The following is a 22911-nucleotide window of genomic DNA, read 5'->3' as shown; positions in this document are numbered from 1 at the left end:
TGGCATATACTCTCTGGTATCCAGTCACTTCCCAAGGCAGCCTCACATCTGCAGAATTAATCCACAGTGATGTGATGGGAGCTTAGTGACTCGTCCTGGCCTAGAAATTTCTCTGCAGCTTTGGCTCTTAAGCCAGGCTGCCATGTGGGACAGCTGCAAGCAGGGACTGTCCTTGGGTCATCAGCTGTCTCACTCTGTTGGCAGGTATCAAACATACCACACATGCTCACAACCCTTTCCCAAAAAGGACCAATCCTAAGCATGTAAGCACATGGAATAATGAGCCCAGTATTATTCCAAACAAGTAAAACAAGCAGCATCTCTACCCCACCAGCCCAGGAGCTCCATTTAACTCAAAACTCCAGCCTGAGCTCCCTGCCTTGACTTCCTCTCTCTTCCCACCTGCCCACACCAGTGGACACAAGCAGGACAGGCAGGGAGGCCCCCAGACAAGCCCAGAAGCTGGAATTCCCAGCACACGTACGTGTAATTGAGCCAGCGCATCACATTCCAGTAGAGAGAGTCGAGCCGGGGCGAATTCCCAATGTCTTCCAGCTGGTTCAGGGACAGCAGCACCTTCTCCACCTCCGTCAGCTTCACATTCAGCTTCTGCAAGAGGCAAGGAGAGACAAGTGAGCTCAGGAAGGGCACAGGAGATCCTTAGGGGGAGGCTATGGCAGAAGAACCAATCCCGCCTGGCTTCTCCGAGCCACTGCTCTGAACCCATCTGCAACACCAACTTGGGAGCACAAACTGAAGGCACCATCAGGTACCAGGGTTTGACTGAAAACTGAGTCTCCAGCACGAGAGGCATGAGTCTAACATGCCTCTAACATGCCAGGTAGAACTGCAGTGGCATAAAAGGGACCAGAGGGTCCTTTGGTTCTGTTTCCTTTCCAGTCCGTGGCTGGGAGCAGTGGGAATAACATACATGACCATGCACCCAACCAAGAGAAAAGCAGCAGCACTTTCAGTCTGGTTTCTAAAGGTCTGGCAGCCTCTTCTGTAAATCACTGGATAATTTCAGCAAAACCTGGCAGAAAAGGGTGTCTCAAAGGCAATTCAGCTCCTACAAGAGCCTTGGAAATAATCTCTCTTCTCCACCCATTTTCCTATTAGGTCTTCACAAAGAAACAGGCTGTGGTCAGAACTCAGGGCTTATCAGTAGGAAACTGGGCTTCAGCAATTCTGCTGCTCGGGGTATTTTGCTCCAGTAAGTAAAACCATATTAGAGACATATTTTGTCACCTATAGAAAATCCTCTCGTGTTCAAAAAAGTCGTTTTCCGTCAGGGAAACAAAGCCCCAGAACAGAGCTTCACTCCCACTCATAAAGCTACTGAGTAAGTCTCAGTTTTTGGGAATCAGAATCTCTGGGGTTCAGTGGGGAGGACAGAGCAATCACCTGGGACAAAATCCACCCTCCCTGTACCCCAGGTTTTATTTCTGCTGATAAGAAAGGAGGTGCCACATGTGTTTGCTAAACACGGCACAAATCCTTCAGCAAGCCCTTGGAGATCAGCTCCTTCAGACAGGAGGGCTTTTTCTGTCCTCAGATCCAACCAGGCATCCCCTCTAGGGGTACCTTTGGTAGGAAATGAGGTGGGATGGAGCAGTCATAAGGCAAAATCCAAGTGTGACATTTAAAAGATACTCAGAATGCAGCCATTTGCCACACACTGGGTCACACACTCACCTGCTCTGTCACAGTTTTGAGGAGAAAGTTCAACAGCTCCAAGCTCTTGGCAACTTTCTCTTTCTCAGCCTTCATGATGGGTTTTCCAAGTGTTTTCAAACACTGCAAATTAAATGGGAAGATCGAGAAGAAACACGCGTTAAATGGGGAAACAAATCACACTTCTCAGGAGAAAGCAGAAAACAAGTAATTAATGGCAGGATTCACCTCTCAACAAAATAACTCTGGAACACAAAACCCACCAAACTCTGGAAAAGCTCAGGAGGGCACATGGTGGAAGCTGCTGATGCCCAGGTTAATTCAGAAACAGCTGGACAACATAAGAGCAAGCAATACCACAGAGGTACCACCCTGCTGCTCTCCCTAAAGCTAAAGCACAACTGGAGACATGTTGCTGCTTCCTGGAGAAAAAGAGGTAAAATAATCTCTGACTGCTCTGGCAAGGCCAGGAGGCTGCCAGACAACAGAGTCACCTGAGGGACCACAGCTACTCAGCTGCAGGAGCTGAGTAAAGCACTGCTGCAAAAATCCATTACAGCTTATGCCCAAGAAATCCCAAGTGCCAGTCTAGAACAGGCCTTGTCAAGCTTAAATTCACAGAAATAACTGAGGGAAAGATCTCCCCTGTGTTCCCTTTATGTGCTGTGGGGTTTCCAAGACAGTGAAAGGTCTGGCTTAGAGGAAAATCACTCCAAAGATAGGTCAAATAAAAGCCAGTTATTTACGAGTGGAAAAGGGCAGAAAATAGCCATAAAAAGGCAGCTGGATCAAAGAGGCTGCCCAGTGGCTCAGGGGCACTGATCCTCTGCCTGCTGCTGGGCCTGCAGCCCTGCTTACATGGTTGTTTTCTCCCCCACTCAGCCTGTGTGTGGACACACTCAGCACAGCAAACCCCACGTGGATTACACCAACACGAAACAGGATTTCCAGGACAAGTGTATCGTAGAAAGAGCCATGTCCCATCTTGAGAAGGCTGCACTTGTGGCCAAGCCTTCCTTTGCTCGGAATTTAGACCTTCCAAACCAGCCAAGGGGCAAAGTCCACCCCAGGCTCAGCATCCTCAGGCTGAAAAGTCCCTGCCCCAAACCTTTACCCAGCAGTGGGAGGTCGTCGTTCTCTCCCAAACCACGTATTGCTTTTGCTTCAGTGAGACTGCAAGTAATTTTAAGGACTCTGAGCAAACTGTTCTCCATTTATATCAGCAGAAAGTTGGCAAAAAAAAAAGTAAAAAATCCCTGCAGACACTGGGAGAAATAAGAAATCTATTCCCCAAAGCAAGTTGTTTCAGTAGTGACACCCACAACAGACAAATAATGATGCCCAGCAAGAGCGTAGGGAACAATTCCAGCCAAAAAAAGTGGGGAGACCAGATAATGCATCTGCAGAAACAGCAACCTTCAAGTAGAATTACTTACTGCCTGTGCAGGCTCCACACCCTGGGAGTATCTTTTTTAAATAACAGAGATACAGTTATTTCCTGTCCAGGATGGTCCACTCAAGCCCTGTATTAGAAAGCAACCACGTCCTGCTGGCTGGAGTTCAAGCTGCAACTTCATCTGACTATCAATAACTGGCTAATTACTCTCTCCTGATATAGGCAGATGCACTGCAACTCTATTCCAGAGCTGTCATTAACCTACAAGGTCACACAATTAAAAAGCTCTGACGTCTCTCAGGTAAAACAATAAATATAGGGGCTGTGATTGGAAAAAAAATAATAAATATTCACAGGTAGGACATAACACCCCATGGCCCAGGCACGCTCTGTTTATTAGGCTTAATAATAATAACAATAAACAAAAAAAAAAAATCTGAGTTGCATAAATATTTTCTTTGCAGTTTCAAGAACAAAATATTGCCAAGCTAGCAGTCATTCCTTGTGGTTAAATCAGCTTTCAGGGAGGCTACTGAGATCCTTATCTTGCTAAGTTGTGCACAAGTTCACAGAGAGAGAAAATCAGTATGGATTGTCAGCTCCTCGGGACAAGAGGAATCAGGGCAGTGCTGAGATGGAGCCACAGTGAAGTCGGCTGTCATTTCATCTTTTCCATATACAAACACTTTAGAATTAAAAAGGTGTTAAAAATAAATTGCATTTTCTCTTCTCTGCAGATGAGTGATGTAGACGACTGCATTTAAATCGTGCTGGCTTGACTCTGCCTGTTCTCGCTGCCCCTGATGCTTTGAAGGGTTTGAAACAAATCCTACTGAAGTAACAGAAAAGTCCTGTAGCTCTGAGCAACACCTGAGGGGCTGATTTTCAGCAGTCTGGAAGCCGTTTTCAGGTGCTCAGGAGATTGGGATGTGCATCTAGTTTGGGGTGCCTGACCAAACTCATGCAGAGCTGTGGAATGAAAAGGGTGGCTGGCCCAGCTGGAGATGGAAAATATCACTGGTCTAGTGGCTAAATATCTATTAAAAGCAGTGTTTTGCATGAGTCTGGAAGCACAAGCACAGTTCCACCAATGTAAATAGCCAGAAGCAATCCGGCACAATTTAGATGCTCTGCAAACAAACAGCTCCCTACTGAAATGGATCACTTTAAAACAGCTCTCAAAGACCAGGAAGGAACAAAGAAGAGAGGGAGGGTGACTGGAGAAGCCGAAGGAGCAGCAAGGAAGCAGCAGATAATTCATTCCTACAGAATGCACCATTTTCTCTAGTCCAGAATCAGAATGGATTGGCTTTGGGGAAGCTGGATTTACATAAAGCTTTACTATTTCTCAACATGGGTCGTCTTCTCCCTTTCGCTCCTGCTGCAAAGTGTGCAAAAGAAATTTACTCCAAAGAGCACAAGGACACCAGCACCTCTGTATGTGGCATGGTTGAGACAGTCAAACTTCCTTAAAGTCTACAGCCCAATTCCTGCTCAGCCCAGTGCCACTCATTATCCTGATCTCACCACTCAGGGCACTTCCCCATCAGCATTCCATGAGATGGTATCTCCTGTTGGGCATTGCTTCACTCTCCTCCTCCCACAGCAGGGAGTGCACACCGTGGAGGGTTTGCTCCTATGGGATTTGTGTTATTATGAGACACCAACACAAACATTCTCACTCTGGTTATGTAAAAAAAGCTGACTTTGGGCTGGGACTGCTGGCAAGCCTTGGGGAACAGCTCCCTGGGAATGAAATTCCAAGTCTCCTCAATGGGAACTGGGTCCAGACCTCAAAAGCAGCTGTCCCAAATTTAATCCCAAGTATCTGTCATAACTTCTTGCTACTCAAGGTACCGAGCACTGCTCCCTCACTCAGCTCCCCCAGAGGTGAAATCAGCTCTGCCACCCCAATTGCAGGGGTCAGTCACTTTACAGGCCCATGGTGATTTCATTTTGGGAATCTATACAATACAATCATAAAATTAAAGCAGAGGCTATTATGTAACAGATGGCAAACTGCAACACATGGCAAACATGCCTTAAAAAGAGAAGCAGTGTTTCAGTCCTCTGCAGCACCCCTGGGAGAGCCCCAAACGCTGATCAGATCACAGAGACTTGCACAAGGATCTGTTTTACATAGCAAGACTGAGGCACAAAGCAGGGGTTTGCTTCCAGCTATGCTACAGGTCAGTGGTGGAGGGTTAAGGGAAAACCCAGAAGAACTTGTCTAACCACCTGTTGTGGGATTCTCTGCCATGTGCTGTTCCAAAGGTATCCAAATCTCCCTTTCCCTGCCCTCTGAAAGCATTACCAACCCAAGGGTCACACAAGCCAATCACTCAATACTAAAAGCAGAGAGACCACAAGATTTATACCCAACAGCTACACTTGCATCACCTGCTGATTTATGTTGCTTTTCTCCCACTTGCTGCTTTTCTTACTCTGCTCCTCCAGTAACAGCCAGTCCCACTTCACAGGGAATCTCAGTTCCAGTTCCAGCTCAGCAATACCTGTGATGGTTAATCATGCCCATACATCTGAGCTGTCAGCAGATCTGGGCAGGTCATTTTCCAAAAAGAGAAACTATGGAGGCAGTTTTCACAGCTGGAACTCCCATCTCATCTCAAGCCAATACAGCAGTACAGCTCCTGCCTCACCCTACACAGATTCAGCTGGCAGACGTGGTTTTGCCTTGTTATGTCAGACACGTTGCTTCCAAAACCCTCTGGCTCTTTCTGGAGGAGGGCACTCCTGGATCCAAAGTTCTCTGCCTCTTGGACCTCTAGAGAACAGCACACCCTCAGCATCTTAACAATCGGTGCTTTTTCTTATATTCCATGACACATGGAGGTATCCCAACCACTGCAGACTCCATCTCTCACTGCACTTCACAGCATTCCTCCGGCTTCACAAAGTATAAAACAAGTTTGTCAGAGCACAGGAGGTGAATATCCACAGTGATTCAGTCACACAAGTAGGACAGAGGGCTTGCAAGCAGTTAACCACATAGATCCATGCCTCCGTTTCCCAGGTAGGATTTTAGTCTGAGCCCAAGACACTCCTGAAACCAGTCACACAGCAAGAAGTGGTGCATGTGCACCTACAGCCAAAGTCAGCATCCCAGCCTCTGCCCAGCTCCCTGCAGGGGAATTTGGAAGCTGTTACACGGAGCCAGGTGGTGTTTCTGGAAGTCTCCACATCCACACCTGCCTGCACTTCTGTCCCTTTCACAGGGACCAGTGGGGGACACTCAGACCAGACTTACAAATCACAGCAGCACCTTGAGTGCCAGGGAGTGTCCTGCTACCAGAGACAAGCACATTTCCCAGCTGGAAGTTTGAACCCCATTCAGTATTTATGCATTCCCAGCACATCCTTCAGCCTATTCCAGTGTTCACAACAAACAGCCCTTGCCCTCCGTGGGCTCAGCCCGACAGATCCATCACTGCTCCAGGAGCTGGAGAAGCCTGGCCAACCTGCATTCCTTCCACACACTGTGCTATCTCCATCCACCCCCTCCTCCCCCACCCCAGACCTGATGCTGATGGATAAATGTGCGGATTCATGGATGGACACAGTGCCAAGTCCTTCCACAGAACACATGGCCTTACCCCCCAGCACAGCCTGGGGTTGCTCAGGTAAACAAACTCTCTTCTCCAGCAGCAGAGTTCAGCACAATTCCCACCTCATGGAATGCCCACAGTCCTGACCAGGAAGCACCAAGGAGGTCTGAGCTCCAAAGGCCAAGATCCAAGCTTTTCCCTGGCTCTGTGCTGCCTGCAGGGTCCCAGAGCAACAGCACAACCTGGGACTTTGGTGCCGATGTGGCTCAGGCCCCTGTGGTGGAATCACACCCTTCAAGTGCATTTGAGGCCCTGCAAGTGCATTCCCATTTCCTGAGCCAAAGCACAAGATTTCCCACATTGACACACAGGAGAGGTTTAGGAGGGGCACAGCCTTCCTCTGCTATTGAGAGGTTAACAACAAACTGACAATCAAATGAAGGATTTTGGCATTGTGCTGCTTGTAGCTCCTGTTATTATCCGATGTGAGCACCCTCACCTCACCTGTAATTATGCTCACACTTCTCCTGAGAGGGAGGAAGGGAAGCAGTATCATTCCCTCTACCTCACAGAGGCTCAGAGAGGCCAAGTAACATGACACAGACCACAACAGGGCCAGGAATCAGCTCTGAGCTTTCCAAACCCAGGACATGCCAGCCCCAAATACTTCTTTTCATGACAATACTCACTATACAATAGAATCAAACTCAGAACTTAGGGCTAAATCATGCAAGACAAAGAAGAGATGAGGGAAGAGTCTGCCTCTTCACTCCAGTTTCCATCTATCCACAGAGCCACATCCTTTTCCAACTCCATGTGCACAAGGTACACAAGGAGAAGTTCTCACACTATTCACCTGCACAGAGCAGCAGTTGCTGCCAAGAGCACTTAAAGAGGAAAAAGAAGCACTGACAGTCCCTCCTCCCTCTGTCCTCTCTAAGTTGCTGAAGACTGAAAGTATAAATGTTAAAAACTTATTTCCTTGCATTTGTAACAGAAACAAGTCATCAAGATGTGCCTACAAAGGGAAGGAACCACTAAGTCTCTGCTTGTCCCTGACTGAAAGAAAGGAGGAAGGCAGGGGACTAAGCAGACCCACACACTGAAGGGTGTAACTAAAGGGCATTTTTGGTGATGTTTATTTTGGCTGTTATTAGAGGGAGGAACCAAAAAATCCAGGAGCCATTATCACAGAAAATGCCAATGCTTCCCCCAGTTTAATGATCTGATTTTTTTTTTCCCAAAGACCATATGAAAATGCAGTAGGGAAAAACCACACAGGAGAGCTGAGGGAGTGGAGGAGAAGGAATTCTCCACAGAGAAATCCAGTATTCTGAATGCACATCGAAGATATCAGTTAAATCACTACTGGCCTCATTTTACAAGCTAAGAGGCTGAGAAAGGGCAATGAATTAAGAATTCATGAAGATGGACAGATAAAAGTTGAGGCAATCTTCAAGAAAAAAAAATTGAAGAATGGCTTTTTTAGAGATTTGATGAAGTCACTGTTAATAATTTATCTCCCTACAAATTAAGACACCGATCATCAAATGTGATGCCCTTCAGAAATTAAGGGCATGTCTACACTGGAAGGCCAGATAGTACATCCCTCTCTCCCCCACACATCCTCAGTGGCTCCAGCTTGTTGTTTTAAATCCCTCACTGAACAACACAAGAGCAACAAAACCCTGGAATGCCAGACAACAGAGGTCTGCAGGGAGCACACAGTAACTCCCAAATGATATGGAAAAGAGGTCTTGGGTTATCCATCCCATCCCTTCCCAGGCCATGTAGTTCCCTGTCTGCCTACATTCATGCCTTGCTGCCTGCCCAGTCCAAGCCTAAGCAACCACCTACGTGGAAGGAGGCACCACATGGATCTCACTGGGATTGTGTGTTTATCTGAAAGCCTCCAGTTTGGTGACTGGGAGTGCTTTGGTCTTGCACTGAGCTTTGGTATCAGACTGCTGTCAGCAGTTTTCCATTCCAGGATGCCTCGATCCCATTTGGGTTTCAAACAGCCAACCTGAACACTGCTGTACATCCCTTATGGCACTGACACAACATGCAAAGGGAAAAACAGCAGTAAAGTTGGCCCTTCCTATGATGTACTTACTGCAGGGGAGAGGCAAAGGAAACCCTCAGGAAACCTCTGTGTACAAGCCAGAGAAAGCAATTTTAACAACAGTTTTCTGAGGGCTGTTCTCTTAAGGTTTACAGCTGTAAAATATACATTTTCTGGACTATCCCTCAAAATCCACTCCTGCTCCCTTTGACTTTCACATCATAACTGGGAGTTTCAGCACAAGTTAGGAGTTCGGAGGGCAAGCTGGTTCCTTGGAAAAGGATGACAAAAAAGAGTAATAAAATGATGTATTCTGAACGTGGAGCTTCCTGCCCCAAATCTGTCAGTGAGCCACTAAAAAACTGGCACAGGTTCAAGATCACTCCAAAGCCAAGACAGTAATTTTGTAACACATCAGAAAGAAACCAGAAATATATCTAACAAGGGGAACAAACACCAAAATGTGCCCACACTGACAACTGGGAGAGCTGAAAGATCAAACTGAGATGTGCTTGATAGAGTCAAAAAGAGTGTATGAGATCCCTCACCAAAACTGGGTGAGAGCTTCCTGCATGGAATGGGGAACTTGGATCTCTCAGGCTCTGCCACTACCTCACTGCCTGACTCCAGGCAGTTTGAACTCACAACAAGCAGCACAGATGACCCTGGGACAGAGCTGGTTGGGGCTGTTCTGAAGCCAAGTTTAGAGACAGTCAGATTGTCCATGCACAGAGAGGGTCTCTGGGATGACTCAGGAGACCTGAGTCTGATTGCTGGCTCAGCTCCCAGCCAAGCGTGGCACCTGTAAAACAGGGTGAACAACTCCAGCAAACCAAATCCATTAACTCGTGGGTTTCTGCAAAATATTTTCTCAATTACATCAACAACTCACTGGTGTGAATTTCCTTTGTAAAGCACCTTGAGACCTACCGATAAAGAACAAAGCTCTCAGAGAAGTTTCTGTCAGATGTTCCAGCATCTCAGGTGAGCTCTGTGATTTACAACGTGAAGCAACTCTCTTTCTTTACACCACGAACACAACCAAGCCATCCACACTCCCAGCGTTAGAACAGACTTGAACAACCACAGCAAGGTTCTGCTTTGTGTAAAGTAACTATTTAGGACTTGGGATGCAACAAAATTGTGCCAGAGCTATTTCTCTGCTCCCTCACCTTTTGCAGTCCCGGGGCTGTGGAGGAGACTTTCTGCCCAGCTGAGCCAGCAGCACGAGCCCAGAGCCCCAAGAGCAAGCAGGGCTCTCACAGGAAGGAGACAACTCCAAAGTACCTGCTGGGATATCAAGACCTGCCTCACTGGCAGTAAGGAGATGGCAAACATGAATCCCTCATGGCTGGGATGTATGTTTTATAAGCATGCTTAAACAATGTGGGAACAAATAAGGTCAAGTTGGCTTATGTAAGCACAAGAGCCACTGCCTCGCAGCGGCCGGGGCTATTTTGGGAAGCTGTCTCTTCACTTAACGTTCCTGGCCATTGATTCTCCCTCATCTGCCTCGTAGCTTTGCCTGCATAATTCAATGATATCCAAGACTGCACTCTTCTCTCACTGCTTCTTCCCCAGTTCCAGCACATATCAGTGCCTAAACCCACCCCAGGCTCCCCGGGTGAGGATGCTCCTCACCAAGGGATCTCTCCAGGAAGGCAATGCAGTCCCTGAGGGGGGACAGGACAAGCAGGAAGGCACCAGGAGATAACATCCCATCCTCTCTCCCAGCCTTACACCTGCCATGGCAATCCTGCAGCCCCAGAGCTGCAAAACTGACCCAGGACACAGTGTAGCAAAGCCTTCAGGTGACAGTCTCCTTGTGACCAACAGTGCTGCTAGAATTACAAGTGCACATCAGTTAAAGAGTTGCAGACTTCTCCAGTGGGCCAAAGAAAGGTATAAAATTCTACATTACCATTTTTTTGCTCTTAAAACAGCTATTTGTGAGGGACAGTGGCAGGAATGACCAATGACAACAAATGCAGATGTTGCCACTAGAGGCAGGGCGGCAGAACTCCATTATTTTCCACAGCATCACCCAGCTCTCAGTCCAGGTTCTCACGGGAAAGCACTCACATGCCAACATCTATTTGCTTACACTCACCTCCGAAATCATAGCCCATGGAATGGCCCATGGAGACAAGTCCTGGATGAAAAGGGATGAGACTGAGCTGCAGGAGAAACTCACAGTCCTGCACATGCCCTCTGGCTAAGCAGGAGAGCGTGTGGTTATCAGGGACAGAAAGGGCTATTGTTCAGCCCAAGCTCTCACCAAACAAACTCACCCCAAAACTTCAACATCAGCCCTGGAACTCCCACCCAACCTGCAGCTTCTCTTTCAGTCAAGCACACAACTTCCACCTGGAGGTTTGGGACTAATAAACTCTCCAGTGAGTTATTTTAATGGTGGAATGCTCTCTGACAAACACATACTTTCTACAGATTCTACACTGGCTCAGTAGCAGTAGTAGTAACAAGTAGTAAGTAATCTTACTTCTGCTAGAAGGGATTTTACACCATCTCCAGAGGAGATCAGTGACAGTACCAGTATTGTTCTACCACACCACAGAGACACTGCATGTTTTTACAGCTATTACCAGTTAAATGAGCATTTCTGCACCACCAGAAAGACACAAGAATACATTTTGCAGCTTTAGAAAGTTTTGCAGCTTTAGAAAGTTTTGCAGCACAAGTGCCAGCTCTTGGCTATGAATCAAAACTGTTATATGGAATATGAAGACCTTGATCCCTCCTAATTACAGCAACATTTAAAGACATGCAGCTGCCCCAGCCCCATGGCCAGCACTGGGGTAGTGCAGGGGAGGAGCAGCAGGAAGGGAGACAAAACCCAGTACATGCATGAACACCAACAGCACTGTGTAAAAATGTTATCTCAGGGCTTTTTCAGGCCAAAAAAAGAACCAGAACCTGTATGCCACTGCCAGTTAACAGTATGGGAGGCCTCCTGCCCACAGGGTAAACCTTGGACAACCCAAACAAACTGACAGTATTTCTCAGGAATTTTTCTTTAAACACTCATGACCACAGAAATGAGAGGCACTGAGGAAGCTTTGGTAGTAAAGCTCATTAAAATCCTGGCTGGGCTGCAAGATGCTAAACTTTCCCTGACAAGAACAACATAAAGGCATTGTAAATGTTTGTGGTTTCCCAGAGCATCACCAAGTCCTGCAGGTATTCAGCTTCTAGAGAGAAACATGGAGATGACCAGGCTGGGAGGAGTGGCATGTTTTATGTAGCTGAGTAATAAAATCATGCCTAACTCCACCCATTGGGTTCCTGATGCAATCATTAAATAAAAACTATGTAATGAAACCCAGGATTACCTGATTCCTCAAGAATTATAAACAGCACCTTTAAATTCCTTGATTTAGATTTGCTTAGATTTTGTCCCTCCTTGACTAAAGGAAACAGATCTTATTGTTCTGTTCCAACACAGCAAATTACAGCACAGCCTAAATTACCACGTAACCAGCATCTGAGGAAGTAAGTAGAGGATGAAAGCTACTTAGAAAGAGATCATTATTACAGTTACACAGGAATTCCAAGACTGGAATCTCCCACGTCATCAGGTTTAGTCACCACCTCACAACATTAATTTGGCTGCCTGGTTCACCCCACGTCAGTCCCCAAGAACACAAGTGAATGGCATTTGCTTCTTCCATCTCTTGTCCCACAGACTATGTCCCAGGTAACAGCTGCACCTAAGAACTCTCCTCAGGTACAATCTGCCCTTGCCATGACTCAGGAGCCAGCCCTGCAAATTCTGTCACTGGTTTATTTTCCAATGTATTTAAGGTTTCCCTGACAAACAATATGAGCACAGGAGTCTGGTCCAGAAGGCCTGCAGAGCACCAGGAGCCAAAGGTCTAGTGCACCTCAGCTCTACTTCTTTGGCCCTAAAGTTCATTCTGACACAGAACTTCCATGATGTCCTGAAATTAATGCTCCCACTACCTTTACATTCAATTAAAAAAAGTAAAAGAAAAAAGAAAACCACCTTAAATTGATCTGTATGAGTGTATTCCCTAAAACTCGTGCTCAGTCTACTGGATCCAGACACTGGTGCCACAGAGCTGCACCAGGCACACCTCTTGCACTCTGTGAAAATCCACCTGATCAGTGATGTTACAATAATTCTGCCATCCTGGTGGGCACTGCTCACACCTGCTGCAAGCAGGCACAAGGCCCCTAAGACCACTTAAGCTGACACAGGCCCAGAGTGCAGCTGTGAGGCCGAGCAGCACAGCGGTGAAAGCAGCACCCGTTACACGCTGTCGGCACGTGGGGCACGTCAGAGCTCGTTACCTCTGTCACTTGGCTGATGCTTCTGCTGATCAGCTCCTCCCACTCCTCCTCTGTCACGAAGAGCTTCAGTTCATGAAGTACCAGAACCTTGTGGAGAAGCAAACAAGCCATGGCCTGAAAGAGAAAGGAGAGAACATGACACTCTGTACTCTCTAGGGAAGGTCTTAGCAACGTTAATACTCTGCTGAAGTGAGGAGCCAAGCCCAGCATCCAGGGGATGCCACGTTACAAATGCTGCATATCCTCAGCAACGTGTATGGCATGGAATGGTTTGGGTTGGAGGAACCTTAAAGCTCATCTTGTTCCACCCCCTGCCATGGGCAGGGACACCTTCCACTAGCCCAGGTTGATCCAAGCCCTGTCCAACCTGGCCTTGGACACTTCCAGGGATGGGGCACCCACAGCTTCTCTGGGCAACCTGTGCCAGGGCCTCCCCACCCTCACAGGGAATAACTTCTTCCCATATCCCATCTAAACCCACCCTCCATCAGCTTAAGGCTCTGTTAGAAAACATTCTCTGTGTCCTCACCGAGTCATTCCTGAGGAGACAGGGTGGTGGTTTTGGTTGAAAGCACATACATAAAACAGGAGGTCAAAGGGGAGCAGAGGGATTGTGCCACTTCTAGACTTAGGCATTAATATCCAAAACATGCTTTGGTAGCTGCTCCAAGTGCATCACTATTGGTCCCCCCAGGTTTCCAGGCAGCACCTTTGTGTGGCTGCACCCTTTACCGTGCCCTGATGAATGCAGGAGGCACCAATAACAAAAAATAAAAGCTGGCAGGTTCATAGATGCTTCATTTCAAAGGAATCCTGATGGAAACTGCTGTTCAGAGCAGCCTCGGCCTTGCCCTGGAGTCAAACTTGCTCATTAAGCCTCCACAGTAACAGCAATGAAAAGAACAGCCACTAGAAAACCAGCAGTTATCTGCAATCTTCTAACATGGCCTTTTCCATGCCAGAACTCCTATTTTAAGGCTTTCTAAGGTACAAGAGAAAAATGCAGCAATAGGCAAAAGCAAATTATACAAATGCACAAAATACAGTAATGAGGATTAATGCAAATAGCTTAGAGGATTTAAAAGGGAATTTTTTGTAGCAGCATGGAGTTAGTGAGCAAATTCTACTCATATACAAAGAAAAAAATGTTGCCTCCAGCTGCCATCACACAGCTCAAAACTGAATGCAGGCACAAATACCAAAAATCACAGGGAATAACAATAAGAACTAATCTAATCCAAAGAAAGCAAGGGTTGCTGTTCTTAAACCACATTTCACAGTTTGTAAAGCTCCTTATCAAAGATATTGAGATCCAAAGTCTAAGGCATCTCAAGAATAAAAGCAGCCTGGTGATACCCAACCTGGTCTCCAGATACCCCTTGGGTCCAAAGAAACCCGAAAAACATGGAGCAGGAGGCTAAAAACAGGCCATATGGTACCAACACTTCTACTGGAGTGTTTTTAGGGAACTATTTACTGAATAATTCAAAGTGAGCAAAGAAATCCCTGGATCTCCTGAGAGCAGTAAGACCATCCAGAGTTGGAGGCAGTCAAACAGAACACCTCACAAGCTCAAGGAGCTTATGTGCTTCCTATACAACATACTCCAGGCTTCTGGAAGAGACAGGACACTGAACACGGATCCCTCACTGGGTAATACCAGCACAGAGTAAGATCACACATCCTTGTAATCTCACCTCCAGTTTGCACCAGTGTGGCCAATGAAAAGAATTATCCAAACAGAGAGCTCTCACTCACACACAGAAATTCTGCTCTTTACTGGAGGGCAAAAATGCAGCAGGGAACCAGTGAGACCACGTCGAGGATTTATGCTGATTTAATGAGAGGGAACACCCTAATGCCATCTCCAAGGCAGGCAGGCTCACATATTCCTTGTAATTATGGAGAGACTGTGTCTTACAGAACAAATTATGGCATGTCTGCATGCATGTACCAAATGTAGTGGAAAGTCACTTCAGTGCAATTACAAAGAGAACGTGACCCTCGGAGTAGATGAAAGACCATAATTCATTCTGAAAGGCTCAGGCAGGGTCACAAAGCTCCAGGCACTGGCTGCTCTCTGACAATTACAAACACATTCAGACTGCAAGTGGGTGCAAAGCTGAGAGAAGGGTCCTGTTAAGGTGCCCTGATGTACCTCAGCACTACAGATTTACTCCAGAGGAACCAGTGACAAGGGCCTGCTCCAGTCAGCAGTGGGTGGGAGCACTGCAAGTCAAGCAGGAAAAGAACTGGAAGGGAATCAAAGCCATCCAAAGGAACTGGAGACCTAAGACTCAAAGGGTTCACTGAGAACAGAACAGTTGCTGAACATGACCTAGTCCTCAGTAAGCACTAAGCTCGAAAACAATTTTAAAAGAAAGGAAAAAAACGCCCACCACGGAACATTCCCTTCTGTGTGTCATAGATGAGGAAGTCAGAACACCCAGTCACCTGAGGACCCTGACTGGTGCTACCACTCTTTAGTAATTTTGTCACACTCAGAGCTTTCACACCTCCAGACTGTGTTTTAAGATTCCAGCAAAGTGAAAATATGGTTTTTGAGCTCCACATAATTAAAACGTCGCTATTGCTCTGCTCAACATTATCTCGTTTCCTGACTGTTTTTTAACCCAATGATAATTTAGTACTAAGTGTGAACAACTTTTCTCATCTGAAACAATGAAAATATAATACTTACTTATTGGTTGGCCAGCAGCAATTTGAAGTTTGAAAAGCACTCCCACAAAATCCAGCACAGACCTGGAGCTCAGCAACTACCCAGCTGCCCCTCTGCCTTCCTGCCCTCCCCAACAACACTGGTATTTTGGACTGGTTAACAAGCATTTGGCAATTTGGGAGGCTGTTCCTGAACCTATCAGAGCACTCTTTGCATTTTCTCAGTGCCAAATCAGGCCTGCTGTGCTCCTGACAGCCCTATGAGAGAGCCAAGTATTATCAACACTTCACAAATGGGCAAAAATAGCAGAAGATTCAAGAGTCCCAGCTACCAAACTCCAGTCCAGTTGAGAAGAGAAGGTTGTCATCCCCACACACAGACAATCTCTGGAATGGGAACGTGTGAGAACAGTTACAAGCAGTTGACAGGAACGTTAGAGCTTTTTACAAAGGGAGGAGAATGCTGCAGTGTATCCTGTGCACCAGAAGCCACCCAGTTGCCCAATCAAAATATTTTCTGCTTAATGTCAGTTTTTAAAAGAGAAAAGCCATAAAAAAAAAAAAGAAAAACCGTAAAAAAATAAATACAAGGGAAGTCTATCCAAGCAGAGATAGTAGATACACACATACACTCCCACATATATCTATCAGGCATATGACTAAATGAGGCAGAAAGGCTCATTATCAGCCCACGTGGGAGCAGAGAACAAACAATAACTAAGGGCAGTGCTGATCCCGGGGTTTTCTGTGGCTTTGGTAATTTCTTTCTTATCTACAATGATTACACAAAATCCCATTCAGTGTAAAGGCTTGAAGATTTCTTTCTGGAATAGGAGACGTGCTCCCTGCAGTAACCAAGGAGTGCTGGTAACTCCCAGGTGTGCTCACAGACCTTAGCTGGATGCCAAAAAGGAACGTGAGTTGGGGTTGCTGGGTTGTACAACTCACCTTTACCCTGCACAGGAAAGGACAGGATATGTGGCCTGACTATGAAATGAGGCAATGGATAAACCCCCTACCAATCCAACCACTGTTTTCCTATTGAAAGCAGATATCAAGCACAGGTAGGTCAGAAGTTGCTCTCCCCAGTCACCATCCGGGTGAACGGGATGGAGGGAACACATAAAGATGTCTTTCAACTCCTGCAGTTGGGAAAGAGAAAAAGAACAAAAACAAACAAGCCTTTGCAATGCTGCAGAGATTCTGTTTGCAGTCCTGAGGAGATGAAGGCATGACCTAAATTCAGGGTTGTTTTTTCAAAGAAAAGCATACTGTTAATAGGAGGGCATTTGTTTCTGATGCAAAAAGAAACACTTTTCAGTCCCAAGTCCTCCGGGAGGCTGGCTGGAGGTGGCTTTGCAAGCAAGTGAAAAAGAGATACCACACTGGCACACACCCATGAGAAAAGACACTGAAATCAGCAGTAACCACTGCCACCATCAGAGGAGCAAGAACCTGAGATGTGCCTGCACTGCAACACTCCAAACACCAACTCTGAGTTTTCACACAGCTCTTCTGGTGCCTGAGCTCAAAGCAGTTTTCCAGCCACAGCTGACTGACCCTTCCAAACCCCCTGATGGCATTTCCAGCTTCCAGGAGAGGGATAGCAAGTTTGCCTGGCTTGTCTGAAGCACATGGCAGGCCAGAAACTCTCAGTAGATACAACCCAGGAAAGTGTTTGAACAACATCAGACCTCCCTGCACACTGTAACAGAAGCAGTGGGGAGTTTAAATGCTTACCAAAGACATCAAGGTGGATAAGATGGATTTTCCCCATCTTTTGGCCTACTTTTTTGCAGCATGGACAAAATTTGTCAACATGAAACTTGTCATCTGTTTGCCTTTATATATATAATACATATATATATATAAAAATATACATATATATATTTATTAAGAAAACATTACCTGGAAAATTAACTGCTTGTGCAACTCAGGTACATGTTTAGAAGTGAAGAAGCATCAGGAGTTTTAGTGCTATCAACATTTCACTGCTCTTGGAAGTCCAGGAGACAAAAATACACTGCTGGTATCACACCACAGGGGCTCCAGGTATTCAGAGCACTGGTGTTTCCCTTCTGGCTCCCAGGCTGCTGCAGCAGAGCTCCAGCACCTCTGACTCAGTGGTATAAAACAGCAGCTCGCAGTGTATAATCCTCAGCGTTAAGATTATTCTACAGCCACAGGGATATGGCATAAAATAATTGCACTTGTAGAAATTCTCTCCTCCCGAGCCCTCTGAGACTGCAATCGCATGAATCACACGCTGCCTTCGTGACAAACATCACCAGGAAAGGTGGGGGAGAGAGCACAGGCCAAGAACGGGGGAAATTCTAAAGGAGCTTTCTTTGAATGTTAAGGAATAATCAAACAGAAATAAATTCCTCAGCTGTCTGCGATTGTTGGTGTTTAAAACACCGACAAACCCCCTCCAAAACCCAAGCCCACCACAAGCTCCAGCCTACAGGACTGGTGGTTACAGGAGAAAAACCTGTCATTTACTACTGCAGGGCAGGAGATCCAGAGCACCACAGCAAAACTCTCTTCCAATTACTGCCAAAGCTTTTTTAAAAAGAAAACAAAAAGCATGCAAAGCCATGAAGTAAGTGCCAATCTACTCCCATTTTTGCTCCTACAGCCAAATTACTTTATTTTTGCATTTACACTGGATGTGGGGTGGAGACAAAGGCTCCAACAGAGCACTCCTGAGTTTCAGGACTGACTTCTCTCCCACATTTGTTTCATGCATTTGAGCATTTCTGAACGTATGAACTGTTTGATAACAGATTGGCAGGCAGGGTTCAAGTTAGGAACAGCCTCAAAGCTTATTCAAAAGGACAAAGTATGAGTGGGATGGGAGAATAAGGCCCACAACAATGGACCTGTTCTGTACAGCAAACTCCCAGCAGGCTGCTGGAGGCAATGGCAGTTCAGTGTATGCTGAATATACCAGAGACTCCCAGAATGGTGTGGGTTGGAAGGGACCTTAAATATCATCTTGTTCCAACCCCTGCCATGGGCAGGGACACCTTCCACTAGCCCAGGTTGATCCAAGCCCCGTCCAACCTGGCCTTGGACACTTCCAGGGATGGGGCAGCCACAGCTTCTCTGGGCAACCTGTGCCAGGGCCTCCCCACCCTCACAGGGAAGAATTCCTTCCCAATATCCCATCCAACCCTGCCCTCTGGGAGTGGGAAGCCACTCCCCCTTGTCCTGTCTCTCCATCCCTTGTCCCAAGTCCCTCTCCAGCTCTCCTGGAGCCCCTTTAGGCCCTGGAAGGGGCTCTCAGGTCTCCCTGGAGCCTTCTCTTCTCCAGGTGAACCCCCCCAGCTCTCCCAGCCTGGCTCCAGAGCAGAGGGGCTCTAGCCCTGGGAGGTGAAAAGAGGGGCAAACCAGGATTCTTTCTAAATTCAAGGACAAACAAGAAATTATCCTTCAAGATCCTTAGCATGTATACTCATTGAACAAGGATCAAACACCAACTATCTGCTTAAAACATACACAGCTTATTTAAAGGCTTTAGATATAAAAAGTGAAAACCTGAGGTGATTAAGAAACATTTGGCAAATCAGTTTTCCTCAATCCCCAAGCTGTAACTGCAGTATTTCACACATGGCACATGCACACACACACACACATTCCATATATATTTCAAATTGAAGGGGGAGGGAGGAGAAGGCAAAGCCCTGGCTGTGGCTTAAGAAAGCTATTTTTGAGAACAAAAATTAATTTTTAACTTCCTCACCACCACTGAAACTAGGTGCACATGAGCAGTGGAGCCAAGATTGTCATTTAGCAGGTGTTTAAAAGGTTTCAGAGTGGAAAGTGCTTGTGCCTTCTGGGATAAGTAGGGGTGTTGGGAGAACATGGCTGGCAGATCTGACTATGCAGAACTGTCCATGCAGGACACCTGAGCATCTTCATGACTATTTCTTGGTTTAAAAATGTGCTGCCAGTGCTCCAAGGCAGCATCATAAATTAGACATCAAGTTTTACCCCAATTTTACACTGTTATCCCTCTGATAAGGGACCCAGAAAGTGCCTTTCCTGCACCCTGTTCCTGGCTGCCTCCTCTGTCCTGCCTGGCCCAGAGACATTGCCAGTCTCCAGACAGACTCCTGGTGCCTGAAAGCACAGTCAGAGAGAGCCCACACTGCCCAGGAAGAGCATGAAAATGTCTTCTGTATGATCACCTGACTCAGGAGCTGAATTCAATAATTCCTGCTACAACCCAGTGTCCTCAGACTAATCAAATGGCTTTTTCAAGACGTTCCCTCAGCCAGCCCTGACAAGGTGTGATATTGCTGTCTGAGGCAGGCAGAACACAGGCAGGATACAATTTGGGCAGCACAGCAGCTGTCAGACTGTCAGGTGCCAGTTTCCAGGTCTGCCTTCCTGCTCCCAGGAACAGAGAAGGCACAAAAATGCAGGAGAAGTAAACACTGAACAGAACCCCCCCACCCACCATCCAGCACCCCCTGCTCCCACACCCTCCCCGTGCCCCAAACATCACGTTCTGGGCCAGAAAGCAGGTTCCTCCTCACCCTCCCTCAGTCTGGCCTTGCCAAAAAACCACCCAAACAGGAGATTTACGAGCCCAGGAATAAAACTCTCCTTGCCAAAAAGTGATGAAAACAAATGATGTTTTACAGCTTAAATTAAGTTCCTGCGACAAATGGATGAGAAAAATTTTGCAAGGCTGGTTAATTACAACATGTAAAGCATTTAAGTGACACCTAAATCACATTTTACAACCTTGGACGAGCAAAGCAATCTCCCTCAGCGTACTCCCACCAAACATCCTACGTCATCAGGCTCTTGCAATGTGGTTTAGAACAAGCCAACCTGCACTGCTCCCCAGCTCCAGGCAAAGCTGCCTGTACCTGGTTCTTCCTTCCCAATAAAAAAAGCGTATTACCACAGTTCTGGCAGGATACTTTCCATCCAGGAACCTTTAAACCACTCACAACAGCTTGCATATTAGCACACTGAAAATAATTGCCACACGAGACACATTGTGCTCCTTCGATCATCATTGTGCAGATGATCTGTTTAGGCCTCCCCGAGGGCAGAAATTATCAATGAACCCTGTTGGGTTTATGGGGTTTTTTATGTTAACTTTTATTTCTAGACCTCTTAAACAGCCAACATCCCCCTCTGGCTGGTTTCTAAACAAGGGTGAACAGTAGTTTGCAAACACAAGGGGTTGTTTGTCCTCTTAAGCTGCTGGAACGTAGTCCCAGTAATTCCCAGTGTGGGCCAAATTCCCAGCCACTACCTCAGCAATGGAAAAAATGGAATAGCAATCGCCTGCTCACCTGCTTTGTAGCAGGTGAACTGGATCTCTCACCTCCATGAGAGAGGCTCAAGAGCCATGCCTTGGTGGAAATCTCTTGCTAAAATGCCAGCAAGTAGAGGAAAAGCCAAATGCATGGATCTTGGTCTCCACTTTGGATACTCTAATTTGGATTCCAGGTTTTGCTACTTTGCTTCTGAAAAAGAACAAAGCTCCCTGGAAGACAGCACCTGAGACAAAACTGACTGAAGAAACCTCCATCTTCCTACCCCTCCTGCTGACCCCCCTCTCCTCTTTATTTTCATTATCCTTGATAAACCCCTTCACCCGTGGCTCAGATGTCCTGCTCCAGGCAGGAGCAAGGAGAAGTTAAGCAATCTATACAATTCCACTGCTATTCCCAAGGCTCTGAGGAGCAGCTGTTGATTGATCAGACGGGCTGTACAGTTCATTCTGCAGCAGCCAAGGACTTGTCCATACCACAGGAGGTTTATCCCATTAGCTACACTGACACATCCTCTTCCTCAACCTGAAACCAGCTATTTCAAGACACGAGCACTTAAACCATCACTGCTCCCCTTGGCTGAAAATGTGGAATGAGCTACACCTGATGGAAACTACCTTTATATAATGCACATGCACCTACATGAGTTGTGTCAGTCGTGATCCTATAGGTAAAAATACTCATTGATTTCACTGACAGAGTCACACCAGGATGGGTTTTAAACGTACTTGAGGCAGCAGAAATCCCAGGACCAGCAGTCAGCCTGCCTGCAGACCATATATACAGCACTTACACTTCATGCCCTAAACCATCAAGGCTTTGTTTAACCAGGGACTCTGCAAATCGTGTTCTCTCCACTGCTGTTGAGAAGTGGATTTTTTTTCCGTGCTTGGTTTCACATCAAACAGTGCTCTGGAGGATGTTTTTGTCAGAGCAAAAGCCTCATCTTGTACTTGCCTAACCAGAGGAGCCCATCTGGGAGAGTCTGCTCACTGCAACAGGACATTTGTGCCCAACACAAGTGTGCACATGTACAGCTGCTTCCTTCAGGTGGGAAAGGAGGGGAGAAAAAAATCATTAAATAATCATTTAAAAATTAATAATCAAAGCTCCCTCCTATGGTCACCACAATTTAACAAGAAGTAGTGACAGAAATAAGACACTGCTGGATTTTAAAGGCAGTAGAGCTGAGTCAGTGCACACAGGGAGGAGATCTGACAGTGCAGTTTTCCAGAGGATACCAGCACGTTAAACACTGGCCTTCACTGGCAGGATTTCTGCCTCAGAGGAAGGGTCTGCAGGACATGTGGGCAGTCAAAACAATGAACATATAAAACAACACACTGGACCCCTGGGCCAGGCCTGGCTGATGGTGTCAGACACCAGCTCTAAGTATTTTATTTGCACATAACAAAGATACAGCTGGTGAGCACTCAGGGCTGGGGAAAACCTTGTGCTCTTCTTCCACCAGAGGCCAACAGGCAGACCCTTGGGACACAGCAATCCATCCAGCACAATCCATATATTGGTCTGCTGCTTTGGTCAACACAGAGATTCATTTCTCCCTGGGGTAACCACTTACCATATCAGAAAGGACAATCAGTCTTAATGTTTCTCTCAAAAAAAAAAAAAAAAACAACCAAAAAAAACAAGTCGATATCTTATTATCCTAAATTCTTGAAAAATGAAAAGATGCCATAATTAAGTGAGCCATGAGGACACAAGATAAATCATCAGCAGAACACAGATTAGCAACCATGAGCTCTGATGTTTTCTTGCTCTTTCTGTAATGCCCAATTACAGGATTGAAACATTGCTGGGAAATCCTGGTACCACAGGGCATGGAGACCAGGGGAGAAAAGAACAGCACTGGATTCTGTGCTATGTACCCAAGACTCT

General features: G+C 46.4%; 1 protein-coding gene across 1 annotated transcript in view; it reads right to left on the bottom strand.

Annotated features, from left to right (window-relative positions):
* MYBBP1A (MYB binding protein 1a) overlaps positions 1-22911 on the bottom strand; it is a 56313-nt gene that overhangs the window by 1319 nt on the left and 32083 nt on the right. The window contains exons 24-26 of the mRNA XM_017828969.1: positions 13034-13147; positions 1696-1797; positions 485-609 (exon numbers count right to left, since the gene is read on the bottom strand). Of these exons, the coding sequence (XP_017684458.1) occupies positions 485-609; positions 1696-1797; positions 13034-13147 (341 nt within the window). The remainder of the gene's footprint in view (positions 1-484; positions 610-1695; positions 1798-13033; positions 13148-22911) is intronic.

This window comes from Lepidothrix coronata, unplaced genomic scaffold, assembly GCF_001604755.1.
Source record: "Lepidothrix coronata isolate B3197 unplaced genomic scaffold, Lepidothrix_coronata-1.0 Scaffold154, whole genome shotgun sequence".
Lineage (NCBI taxonomy): Eukaryota > Metazoa > Chordata > Aves > Passeriformes > Pipridae > Lepidothrix > Lepidothrix coronata.
This window is presented reverse-complemented; position numbering and strand designations above follow the sequence as displayed.